The 12,500-nt window shown below is 48.4% G+C and overlaps 1 protein-coding gene across 1 annotated transcript in view; it reads right to left on the reverse strand.

Annotated features, from left to right (window-relative positions):
* hectd2 (HECT domain containing 2) overlaps positions 1–10,195 on the reverse strand; it is a 35,604-nt gene extending 25,409 nt beyond the window's left edge. Inside the window, exons 1-5 of the mRNA XM_070978115.1 lie at positions 9,726–10,195; positions 4,493–4,634; positions 627–765; positions 394–496; positions 8–147 (exon numbers count right to left, since the gene is read on the reverse strand). Coding sequence (XP_070834216.1) covers positions 8–147; positions 394–496; positions 627–765; positions 4,493–4,634; positions 9,726–9,809 — 608 coding nt within the window. The 5' untranslated portion in view covers positions 9,810–10,195. The remainder of the gene's footprint in view (positions 1–7; positions 148–393; positions 497–626; positions 766–4,492; positions 4,635–9,725) is intronic.
* Positions 10,196–12,500: the final 2,305 nt, after the last annotated feature.

The raw sequence follows: 12,500 nt of genomic DNA on the forward strand, positions 1-12,500 counted from the left end.
TGTTTACCACAAGCTTAAACAGCTTTCAGCACGTTTCCTCGTGTTTGTCTCGCTTACAGTGCTGAGCAGCGCGTCGTACACGGCGTTGACGAACTTGGCGTTGACTCCCGAGTCGTCCACGGTGTTAAACGATCCGTTCGCCTCCCGCTGGGAAAGGAGGGAGGAGCGAGGAAGAACATGTGGAAAGACGGAGAGGCAGCGAGCATGAGAAAAGAGGAGCGCAGCCCAAAAAATGCTTTCCATCGTAAAACGCTGACGGCGTCTGGGGAAAGTTTAACAACATCTAAGAGAGTTTTCTCACAACAGACACTCAGCTGAGGGCCAGACAGCGTGTGTGTGTGTGTGTGTGTGTGTGTGTGTGTGTGTGTGTGTGTGTGTGTGTGTGAGCTCTACCTTGAAGGCAGCGTTGATTTCTATGAAGGAGTCAAAGGTGGTCAGGTAAAACTCTCGGATCTCCCTCCAGTCACCTGATTGGACGGCGTGCTCCATGTCCTCCCTGGCAACACACACACACACACACGCACACACACGCACACACGCACACACACGCACACGCGTTTAAACAGACAAACGCGGCCTGGCTCACGGTGCTCGTGTCTGGGTCGGCTCAGGGATCAGACACTCACTGAAAGTCCTTGGTGGTCTTGGTGCGCAGGGGGATGACGGGGTCGCAGGGGAACGGAGCCTTGACCTCCGGGGGGAGGGTGTCGATGGAGAGCCGCTGCTTCTGACGGACGTCGCTGCAGATGGGAGGCAGCTCTCTCCCTGAGCGAGACACGCAGAGGACGTGACGTTAGGTCTTTGACTCTGTTATCATCAAAAAGCTGATTGCTAAAACATTTTTTAAAACTATTTCAGAGTCGCTGTCGCTCTGCATCGGTCCTGTCGAGAGGATTCATCCATCGGTTGATAAATGCATCAAACAATCGAAGTAGGCAGCGCTTTGATGGACACGCCACAGCACTGACGACGCTGACGGTTCAAAGAGCCTGAAATCAAAGATGGAGGACGAGCCGTCGTTACTGTTACTGTCTGAAAACATGTGAGTGTTCAGAGGACATAAGACCAAAAGAGGAAGAAGAGAGGACACACACACACGCACACGCACACGCACACACACACACACACACACACACACACACACACACACACACACACGCTCACACACAAATGACAGCTATTAACCTCAATCAGTGTGTAATCACAGAGGCCAGGCTGTGCTGTGTGAATACAACACACACACACACTTCCAGAGAAACACACACCCTCTCACATGACCGTCCGTCCATTCTGCTTATAATTAGCCTCCTATTGTATCCGTCTCCACGGTGACAATAGTCGCCAGCAGGCCTGTCCAGGTGCATTGTGGGTGCTCATTCTGCAGATTGTATGAGCAGAAGATGAAAGAGACAGCAGAACAGAGGCGGACAGACGGATGAAGGACGGCGCGATCAGGAACCCAAACGCTTCTTCTTCTTCTGCTAACAGCGCAGGAGCCGAAGACGCCGAGTTTGAGCTGCGGGTGGCGCCGGAGAAAAGGTGATGAGGTCATCACAGTGAAGGAGGGTCTCCTTCAGGGAGCAGAAATGCAGTCATCTAAAGGTCTTTCCAATCAAGCTGCGTTCACTGACAGCAGTTTTCTGGAGTGTCTCTGAGTCCATGTGTTCATCTCCTTCATCCAATCATGTGTTCACATGGAGACACAGTGAGATTCATCCTCTGGTGAACATCACGTCACATCATGAGAACGTAGCCGTTAGCTTTCCACCTCCCTCACAACAGAAACAGATTCTGATGGTGGAGCTGCAGGAGGGTTCATCAAAAATCACTGAGAGTGAGTCATCCTCTGGGGGCCGTGAACATCCTGCACGTTTCGCAGCAACACGGCCGTGAAAGGCATTAATCAGCTGTTTGTGTCGTCGATGGAGGCAGAGACATCTGCTCACAGCTCCCACAGGAGGGGGAGTGAGGAGACACTCATCCCTCCATCTTTCCACCCTCCACCCTCCTCCTTCACAGCTTCCTGTTTACCCTGCTTTGTCAGCTTGCGCGTCACCCAATTTAGTCCTGACAGCAACAAGCCTCGGTCGTCTCACCCTTTAATCAGAGGAGTCACCTTCGCGACCTCCGAGGGACGTCCTCCTCTTTGTCCTTTCATCAAAGTTCACTCGGGCAGAGCCTTTGATTTCAGTATGGATGATGGGTAAAGTGGACTTGTTATCTTCCTCCAGCATTGTCATCAAGTGTCATCCATTAATTCATGTCGCTGTTCCTGCTGAGGTTCCGTGAGTGGACAGTCCACAGAGACAAGAGGAGACGCTGACCGTGGACGCTTGTCCAGCGGGACAGGAAAGCAAACGCGCAGACACATCAAACACACTCGGCTGGCGTCTCTCGTCCTCACAGGCGGCAGCTGACGCCACGCTTTGTTCAAAGTGTATTAATTATGTATTAATTAGTGGACTTAAAGAATCCGACGACACTTTTCTCAGCTGATATTCATCTTGTATCTGACCACAGGATTGATTTCATTTGGTCTATCAGACTTTATTATCCATTAGCACGTTCACTGTGTTTCTAAATGAACTGTCTGGATCTGACTGATGTCACAGTTTAACCTCGTGAGACTATTAATCCCACAGTTCACTCTATAAACTGCAGATGTATAACTATCACGCTCCACGTCCGTCCATCCGACTGTCGTGGACGCCTAGAAACGGTCTCTTGGACTCAAGGACGCAGCAGAAGCTGATCGGTTGAGCTGACGTTGATCTTCAGGTGATTGTCGCTGAAGCTCTCCATCGGCCCTCTGAAGTCCTCTGGACAAACGGTCTCTACGTGAAGACAGCGTGTCTCTCCCTGGACATTATTCACTACAGATATTATATGAGTCTGGACGGACACGGACGGCGAAGGTGGTAAATCTAGTTTTCTTTCAGCACTGAGGAAACGAGGGATGTTTACAGGAGACAATGGGATGGCAGCAGACGACCTTCAAACGTGAAGGAAACAGTATTTATACACCAGTTGTGCAGTTTTCTTCACTGCATCCCGCTGCAGCGCCTGCTTCCCTCCTGAGATCAATAAAGTTTTTCATCTTCTTCCACAGCGAGCTGATCTTTCACGCCAGTGTTTCTAGGAAAGGTGTTATTGTTTTCCGACCCTGAAACGAAACTCAGCTCAGCTCAGCACACAAAGCCGTATTTGACAATATTAAGAGGAAACACAAACCTCCTGTAATACTTTACAGATGAAAAAGCAAATTGTGGTGATTATCCAGCAGGCCGGACGACCGTAACGCGCCCGAGGAATGCTGCGCTATCTTCTGTGTGTGTGTGTGTGTGTGTGTGTGTGTGTTTTCACTTTCATATGGTTTTCATTTGGGTGGAGGTTTGCATAATTATTCTGGCATCAGTAGCCGTGGTGACAAAGCGGGCTGGTGAGCTCTGTGCTGGGTCTGCGTTCTCACGGCAGTCAGAAATAACGTCGCCTTTAACGGGAGGAAACTTTCCCTTTAATGTCAAATCACCGCCGTCAAGAGACTCGTGACATGTTTGTCTTTTTTTTTTATCTCTGTCGCAGCCGCAGTTTCATATTTCTTTCCCATGTTTATTTTCTGAGAGCTCAATGAAACTGAATGAAAGGCGCCGAGCAGGTAGAACGTCCATTCAACAGAGCGTCCGACGCGTCTGATCGCTGACGGATTTCTTAAAACTTTCTGAAGCACAAAGGAGAAACGGGACAAAAAGAAGCTTCAGCTGAGACGTTAACGGCCCACACAAGGCCTGTGAATGTCTAATTAGAAGAGCAATCCTATGCTTTTCTGCCGTCTGTGAGATTTTTAAAATACCCGGCCATCAAGTGGAAAGCATGAACAGCTTTTCTTCTTCCCTCGTTTCTGAAAAGCTCTGAGTCGCTGCTCAACATAAACAGAGCGTGAGTACGTACATGGAGCACACTGTAAACAGAGGAAGTAACACATCATTACATCCCAGACGGAGACAGAGACCTCAGTGTCCCAGAGAACAAAGGCAGTGAACGCAACACGCTGACATCCAGGCTGCAGTCAGTGACAGCAGGAAGCGTGCACTCAGTGTGAGATGCCACGAGGGTTTAGGTTTAGAAAAAGAGTTCACCTGAGCAGCCATCAGAAAAAAACAACTAAAAATGAAAAAGTCCTGAGGCTATTTTCCTTTTTCCGTTCTCCTGACAGGTTGTAGTTTTAGCCTCAATCTGCAACAAACTTCTGTTTTTCATAAGCACTGAACTGAAAAAGCTCCAGATATGAGGATAAAATCTGGATCTCTGCTGCAACGTCCAACAGACTCCAACCTTCATTTTTCAGCCCCCTGATTTTTTCACATTAGTCTTGAAAAACAAATTTTTTAAAAATCTAAACTGACATTTCCTCACAACACACAAGCCCTGACCGCTCCGTCTGACGGCGTGATGAAGGCTCTCCCTGATCCCAGAACAGCGGACGTGGACTCACCGTGTCTGAACCACTGGGTGCTGGTCAGGGTTCCCGTCATGGCGCCGGTGAAGCCCCTCCCCCCGGCGTCCCTCCGCTGGCTCAGTGTGGAGATGAAGGTGCCGAAAGACGGGAACGGCTGCTTCGCTCCTCGCCCCAAACCCTGGCGCAGGAAGATGACATCATCACCAGGAGGAACAGAGAGGAAACATTTCTGCTCGTGTATAATTTCTGAGGTCAGAAACACTGAAAAACAACAACAACAACAACGCGGCGACTCGTCAGGTGATTCCTCTGTAGAGGAAGTGACCTCAGAGCGTTAACCATCAGGATCAATGCAGGCGATCGAACCGCCAACCCTCTGATCAGAACACGCATGCATGTACATCACATGGTAAAGCGCAGCTGGCCAAAAATATCAAACGTTTGGACGACAGCGCATCTGTTAATGTATGCAAACAAACAGGAAGTGGCTGCCAGCGCTCGACAATGCGGGAAACGAGCTTAACAATAAACTGACTGTCTGCGCTGTCAGATGCTTCTCACCACGACAGAACGACTTAAATCAATCCAGACTCTCAGCTGCATGAACAGACAACAGAAGCCGAACTGAACGCATCGAACATGACGTTTCCTCAAAGGTCACCGGGACTCGTCTGCTTCTGCTCCTCAGACAGGTCTGAGGAGGGAGGAGGGAAGGGCTGAGAGGAGGGGGGAGGAGGAGAGGGAAACTACAAAACAAAGAGGAGGAGAGGAAAAGGGGACGTGAGGGAGAAGGTAGGACAGGAGGGATGGGAAGAGAAGAGGGACAAGAAAGTGAAAACAAAAGGATTAAACGACAGGAAGAGAGCAGGAAAGGAGGGGAAATTGATGCTGATACGATGGAGGAAAATAAAGAAGAGGAGGAAGATAAACCCAGAAAGTGAAGGACAGAGGAGGAGGAGGAGGAGGAGGAGGAGGAGGAGGAGGAGGATACCAGAAAGAGGAGAGGAAGAGGGGGAGAAATTAAAGAATAGATGGAGAGGATATACAGGAGGAAGAGGAGGAGAAGGAGGGATGAGAGATCAACAGATGCACAGCAGCCGCTCCTGACAGCAGCAAACACACACACACACACGCACGCATGCACGCACACACACACACGCTGCAGTTGTGATGTGTTCAGGGGCTGCAGAACAGAAGGAGCAGGAAGACGGATAATCTGCCGTTCAAAATGAATCCGTTTCCAGAGAAAAGAGACCCCGAGGAAAAGTCTGAACAAAATCAGCCCTGACACACACACACACACACACACACACACACACACACACACACACACACACACACACACACACACACACACACACACACACACACACACACTTTCTCTTTCCATGTCATATCATTTTCTTGCGCACAACAACACGGAGAGAAAAACAAAGGACCGTTTGTATCTGAAGCAACGACCTCAGACAGTCAGCGAGCTGGTGTGTTTTCAGCCTCACGGTACGACATGTTTAACATCACAACATGCGCACGCACACACACACGCACACACCCACCCACACACACACACACACGCACACACACACGTTCACTCTCATCTCGTCTCTGTGGACAGACGCTCCACTTCCCCACGAGAGCGTTAATGAGATGCAACAGGTTCTTCATTCTCAGACGTAGGACATGAAAATCAATATTGAAGCAGCATGTTCAGACTGTAACTGTGAGCATTTAGCATTTAGCTCAAGCAGCGCTGGCAGGGCTGCAGTCTGTCCGTCTGACGATGGGAGGCTTCGTCCTTGCACCTATCAGCGATGTGTGTGTAATTATACTTCTTTCTCAGTGAAGCCACAGAGCGGCCACATCACTCTGCGCTCTCTCCTCTTTCATTATCAACGTCACAGCTCCGCCCACAGCGGCTGATTGACAGGTGACCTCTGGGAAAGGTGGAGCAGCGACGATCGCTGAGCAACAAACCCAGAGACGACATCCACGGCTGCAGTTTGGTTTTCATCGAGGGGAAAAAAAGCCGTCAACAAGTCGTTTTCTTTGATGAAATGGACACTGACTACGTCCTGGATCACATCTGACATTAATCAGCAGCGTTAGCAGCACTTTCTATCTCAGGGAGTCTCATGATGTCAGTTCTGTCCAGCTCTGCTCAGTCATTCAGTCTGAGAGGAAATGTTGTCATCCAGAGAGAAACCACACCAAGAGGAGCTCCACATCTGACCCTAACACACACACACACACACACACACACACACACACACACACACACACACACACACACACACACACACACACACACACACTCCTCTCAGCTGTTAATCTCCAATCAGATCCTGTAGATCATTGTGAGACTGAATCCGCGGCCGTTATCCGTCACCGCGCTGCTGCACTGCTGACGGCTCGCTGCTGGCACAATCACATCACTTCTGGCACCAGAAGGATGCACATGAGCCAACTCCGGCTGCCAGATTTGACTAGGTTTGGGCTGATTTAGGCTACAAATCAGCTCTAGTTAGCAGCACCCTGTCCAGCTTTGGGCCAGAGATGACTCATAGAACTGATCTCAGCAGGCTCGAGCTGATTCTGGTGCATCGTTCATCAAGTCTGTGGTGAGTCTGGCAACCAGTCGTGACAGATTCAGGCCACCGTTGGTCCCTTTGGCTCTCTAGGTGTGAAAGTGGTATGAGAGGGTAAAACCATCCAGGAGAAACTAAAGATGGGCTCCACTTAAACATACTGTGTGAACCCAGACGCGACATCGGCCAGATCGGTGAATGGACGCCATGTGAGTTTGGACTTAGCGTATCCAGAGGATTCTGCTTCACATAGCTGCACTGTTTTCTGCACATAACACCAACAGTCCAGCAGTCAAATTTGCACTGAAGACATTTTCCACTGCGAGACGTTCTCTCAGTTCTGCTGACTGTGCATTTTAAACCTGAGCGCGCAGCTCTTTTTAAATTGGGTTGAACTGCCTGGATAAATGAAATCAAGCTACACCGTTTACTGTCCATCAGCCAGAGAGGATAAAAGGTCCGAGCGTGCCAAAGATGATCTAACGTGATCTTCAGACGGTCGCCTCGAGGTGCACGCGCCACATCCAAACCCACTCGTGTTTTATTTGGGAAAATCCAAATATGCTGTTTAATTCATGGTTTTTACAGATTGGACTGATCAGGCTGCAGACGAGCTCTGAGCCGCCAGCGTGCAGCTGACGGCTGCTTTATCCAGGTGAGTGCTGATCACCTGCAGCTCGATGACCGAGTGCAGGAAATGCATGCATGTCTCCCTGCATGTCTCCCTGCATGTCTCACTGCAGGTTCGCTGCATGTCTCACTGCAGGTTCGCTGCATGTCTCACTGCATGTCTCTCTGCATGTCTCACTGCAGGTTCGCTGCATGTCTCACTGCATGTCTCTCTGCATGTCTCACTGCAGGTTCGCTGCATGTCTCACTGCATGTCTCTCTGCATGTCTCACTGCAGGTTCGCTGCATGTCTCACTGCAGGTTCGCTGCATGTCTCACTGCATGTCTCTCTGCATGTCTCACTGCAGGTTCGCTGCATGTCTCTCTGCATGTCTCACTGCCAACTCTCACCTGATGCCGACTGAAATCAGACTGTGTGTTGCAGACTTCAGAGAGACGCGTTGGACGACACTCCCCATCAACACATCACATGAGGGAATATTTGGAGAATCTATGAGAAGAACTGCTGATGCTGTTCTGCAGGCGCGTGTTGCATTAACACCTGACCGACACACCTGTCGCACCTGGACGCAGGGACGTATATGAGTTGCATAATTTGTGAATTAGAGGATGTTTAATTTACGGTGACATCAAACAGAGAAGCAGGCAGAACCAGCGAGCGTTGCCGTAAATTCATTCATTCATCTCCTTCTTATTAAAATGAATCTGCTGTAACAGGATCATCGCTTCCTCAGACTGTCTGAGGTTTGGAGAAAATCAGATTGACGTGAATCCCTGAAGCCTCCAGAAACAGCAGCTCTGCTTAGGTTTGTGTCCAGGTGAAGACAAACAGAGAACTGCTGCTCAGCGAGTCCAGCTGTCTTCAATACTTCTGTTTTTATTGGTCTGCACGCAGTGACAGGCCACTGTAACTAAGACCTTTTTCTATCCAACCTTTGAGCCCCAACTTCCTCCGACCGAAGCTCGAGGGGCCACAAGACTCCTGAGGAGGAATCAGAGAGTCCGTTTGACTGAAGTCCCAGAGAAACGAGCATGCAGCCACTTTATGGCATTTCCAGACACAAGCGGAGTCGGTCTGAGCAACGACAGACTGTTTATTGGTCAAAACCATCCGATCTGCACATTCCTGCTCCCTGACACAATGGAGATGACATCAACCAACCAGCCTGCAACCCCGCCAGCCGGCGGAGCGACACCGAGAACCGAACCCAAAACGCCGACAAACAGGCCAACACGCACTAAATGCTGTGCATTTAAAATCCCGCCAGTGACATCATGAGATGCTGCTGGAGAGCTGATGTCAGGGGTCATTATGTAAGACGCCGACCTCACTTTTTCCAACGGGAGAAAACCACAGACATGAAGCTCGCTGTCACTCAACCAACGCTGGCTGTTCGAGGAGTGTGTGTGTGTACACACAGTTTAAGGTTTAGCTTGTGTTCAAGGCAAAAGTCCCTGTGGAAACAACACGTTTAAAAGAGAGCCAGTCAGCACAATCTGACCCGGGATCAGCTGAGGAGCTGATGTTTGAATGAATCATCATCACTCGAATTATGTGCCGGTTTGTTTTCTGTGTTTTATGGAAAATTCTACAGAAATGCAAAACTGTAAAATAAAACTCAGGAAACAGAATAAAAACTACATTTTCTATCATCACACAATTAAGATCCACTGATCACACAGAGCGGTGGACTGTAATGTTTCCAGTCTTTTCCTCTTATTATTGACGTTGTCTTTCAATGATTTTTGGTTTAAAAATGTGTTTTCACCTCTTCCATTTCTTACAGATCCATAAAAAGTTGTATCATAGAACATTTCTGATCACACTTTGGATGAATGATGTTCATGTTTATTGACTCAGGAGTCATATTTTGTAGCTGCTGTACGTCTTCAAGAACAAATATAGTTTTTTCTGGAATAATCAGACTTTTTCCCACTGAGACACTGACGACACCGTCAAAGCATTTGGTACCAGGAAAAATAGATTTTCTGCACAGCACAGATAATATTCATGCCTGCTGCTGGATAAATGAGGACAGAGTGAGTTTTCTTACAGCAGGAGGGGAGCTGTTGTAAATTGGTGGGAGCTTCTCTCTTTCCCTCTCCACTCCTGACAGCGCAGAATGTTCTCCATCCATCCTCTCGGCGCGGAACAGCGGAAAAAGTTGCTCAATCCCGACAAAGACTCACTCCTCTCCGGCCTCCGTGTTGGTGCTGCACATGTTTCTGAGCAGAGCAGCTCCGAGCCCGAGTCACCGTCTGTCTGCTCCGTGGCTTCTCTTAAATCAGGAGATTCACATCCTCGAAGAAACGGAGTGAAATCTACCTTCGTCGGACAGGTGGGCTCTCCGTTAGGCGCGCAGCCCGACGCGTAAACGTCTCCAAACGCCGCACGTGAAGTCTCGAAGTTGAGTTAGTTATCAAAGAGCTTTTCAGAGGCGTTGAGGGGGAGCTGCTACCCGCTTCTTCTCCTCCGTCTGTCCCTCTCTGCGTCGTCTGTCGGGGAAGCAGCAACGCTGCGGGCCGGCGCCATGTTCGGAGGAGGAGGCGCCTGGAGAGGAGAGCCTGGAGACAGCAGCGCCGCGCGCGCGCGCGCACACACAGACGAAGACAGACAGACACACACACGCACACACACGCTCATGCACACGCAAGGAGAGAGAGAGAGAGAGAGAGAGAGAGAGAGAGAGAGAGAGAGAGAGAGAGAGAGAGAGAGAGAGAGAGAGAGAGAGAGACGGGAAATAGGTGCTTTGGATTCACAATAAAATTGGGAGCCTCTATTCAGAAAGAAAGAAAACATAGAACACAGCTCTGAAAGGAATCAAATAAAACACTGTGGAGAAGTTTCAGAATAAAAATGACTGGAGAAAGTATAAAAGCTCAGCAGCAGATGAAACGTTAAGAAGAAAAACTGAAAATAAATGAAATAAAAATATCATGAGCTCATTTAAACTAATGACTTTATGTCAACATGTGTTAAGTAAACACATGTTTGGTTTATTATCTCCAAATCAGGATTTTCAAAATCCTAAAATCAAACTTTGAATGTGTCTCAAGTCAAAACATGTCTGCTAACAAACAAATTATGACTTAAAAGGCCAAAATGGTGACACACAAAAAACCTTTGCATGAAATGAGACAGAAAGTTTTCTTTTTATCTAGATTCTCAACATTTTTCAGGTTTAACACTTTAAAAAATGTATTTAGAAAAAAATAAAAAATCTACCGGGGAAATTTAATTGAGTTCAATTCAGTTTTAGTTACAGAAAACCAAATCAGCAAACTTGCAGAGCACAGGAAGTGCTCAGCAAGGCCAAAAATACAAAGAAAAGTATTGAATCTTTATTTTCTATATTTTCAGGAAGCTGCTGTCAGTTTAATTGTTACTGCTCTGTTTCTATTGACAGTTTTATGGAAAAGTAAAGGATCATTTTGACATATTAACTTCTGTCTGAATTCATCTAGAGGGAACCTTTTTTCTACATGTGGTCTCAACTTTGTTTTTTGTTCGCTCTATACTAGTACACCGCCTCAGTCTTTTATTTTGACAGTCGTAACAGGAAGCGATGTGCGCTGATTGCTTCCGTCTTGACGGGGCCCGTAGACTCCGCGTCAGCGCTACAATTTAACTTCTGTCCATAATTAGTGAGAAACAGGATCCGGGCTGCGGGCCAGCTCTCACTGAACAGAAGAAACTGAAAAGCTCCTGATGTCGCAGACCTGTGTGTGTGTGTGTGTGTGTGTGTGTGTGTGTGTGTGTGTGTGTGTGTGTGTGTGTGTGTGTGTGTGTGTGTGTGTGTGTGGTTTCTCGGTAAGGTTCAGATCATCTGAGCTCTGGTTTAAAAACAGCCCCGGCGCTCCTGCAGGTCCTGGAAAAGCGTGAGTGCAGAGCTTCTCGTACCAGCAGCTGTTTTTCTGCTTGTCCTTCAGTTTCTTTTCAAGGCCAAAAAAGTTCAACATCTCAAAATATTCCAGAATATTCGAGACGCTTCAGCAGAACAAACCAGAATCTGTGAGCTGAAGCTCTTCTGTGAACTCGTGCGGTCCAGCTGTCGTTGAGCTCTGTTTGTTTTTGGAGCTCAGGCTCGCTCAGTCGTGTGTGTGTGTGTGTGTGTGTGTGTGTGTGTGTGTGTGTGTGTGTGTGTTACTGTACCAGCAGATGTGTTTGGCTTCAGCTTTTATGGCGTCTGGGCTTCAGACCCTCACTGCCGCCGTGTGCACCTGATGAGGAAACACAAAGCCTGCTGGGAGTTTGGACACGTGGTCGAGTGGACGGTGCTGATGTCTAACGGTTTGGGTCTCTTTGTTTGTGGCGGCAGAGCTGGGATTCAAACCTACGTGCTCGTCGTCTGTGCGGAGGATCGAGGCTGCGGGCTGAGGGAGGCACCGCGCACTGTTGCATTATGGGAATGTTATGTAAGAGCAGATGGGCTGTGGCTGACTCATGGATTTATGGGCTGTGGGCTTCTTCTGCAAACACATCCAGGATACAAAAGCAAAGGAACACGAGTCAGGAGGCGAATAAATGAATGAGTGAGTGAGTGAGTGAGTGAGTGAGTGAGTGAGTGAGTGAGTGAGTGAGTGAGAGGCCAAACGATGGATGGCTTATTTGATTTTTGCATCAGAGACCAGTCCAGCGTTCCTCATCGGTATTAACTTCTCTTCTCCTTGAGCAAAGCATTAATCCTCCACAAACACTCCGCTGTGGTTGACCTCAACCTTTGACCTCTCTGAGGAAACGTAAAATGAAGCTGTGTCTGATTTTAGAAAGACGAACGATTACAGAATAAAACAGTCTGCTGAAGCTTCGTCTTCGCCCCCAAACGCAG

This window comes from Chaetodon trifascialis, chromosome 13 (genome assembly GCF_039877785.1).
Source record: "Chaetodon trifascialis isolate fChaTrf1 chromosome 13, fChaTrf1.hap1, whole genome shotgun sequence".
NCBI lineage: Eukaryota > Metazoa > Chordata > Actinopteri > Chaetodontiformes > Chaetodontidae > Chaetodon > Chaetodon trifascialis.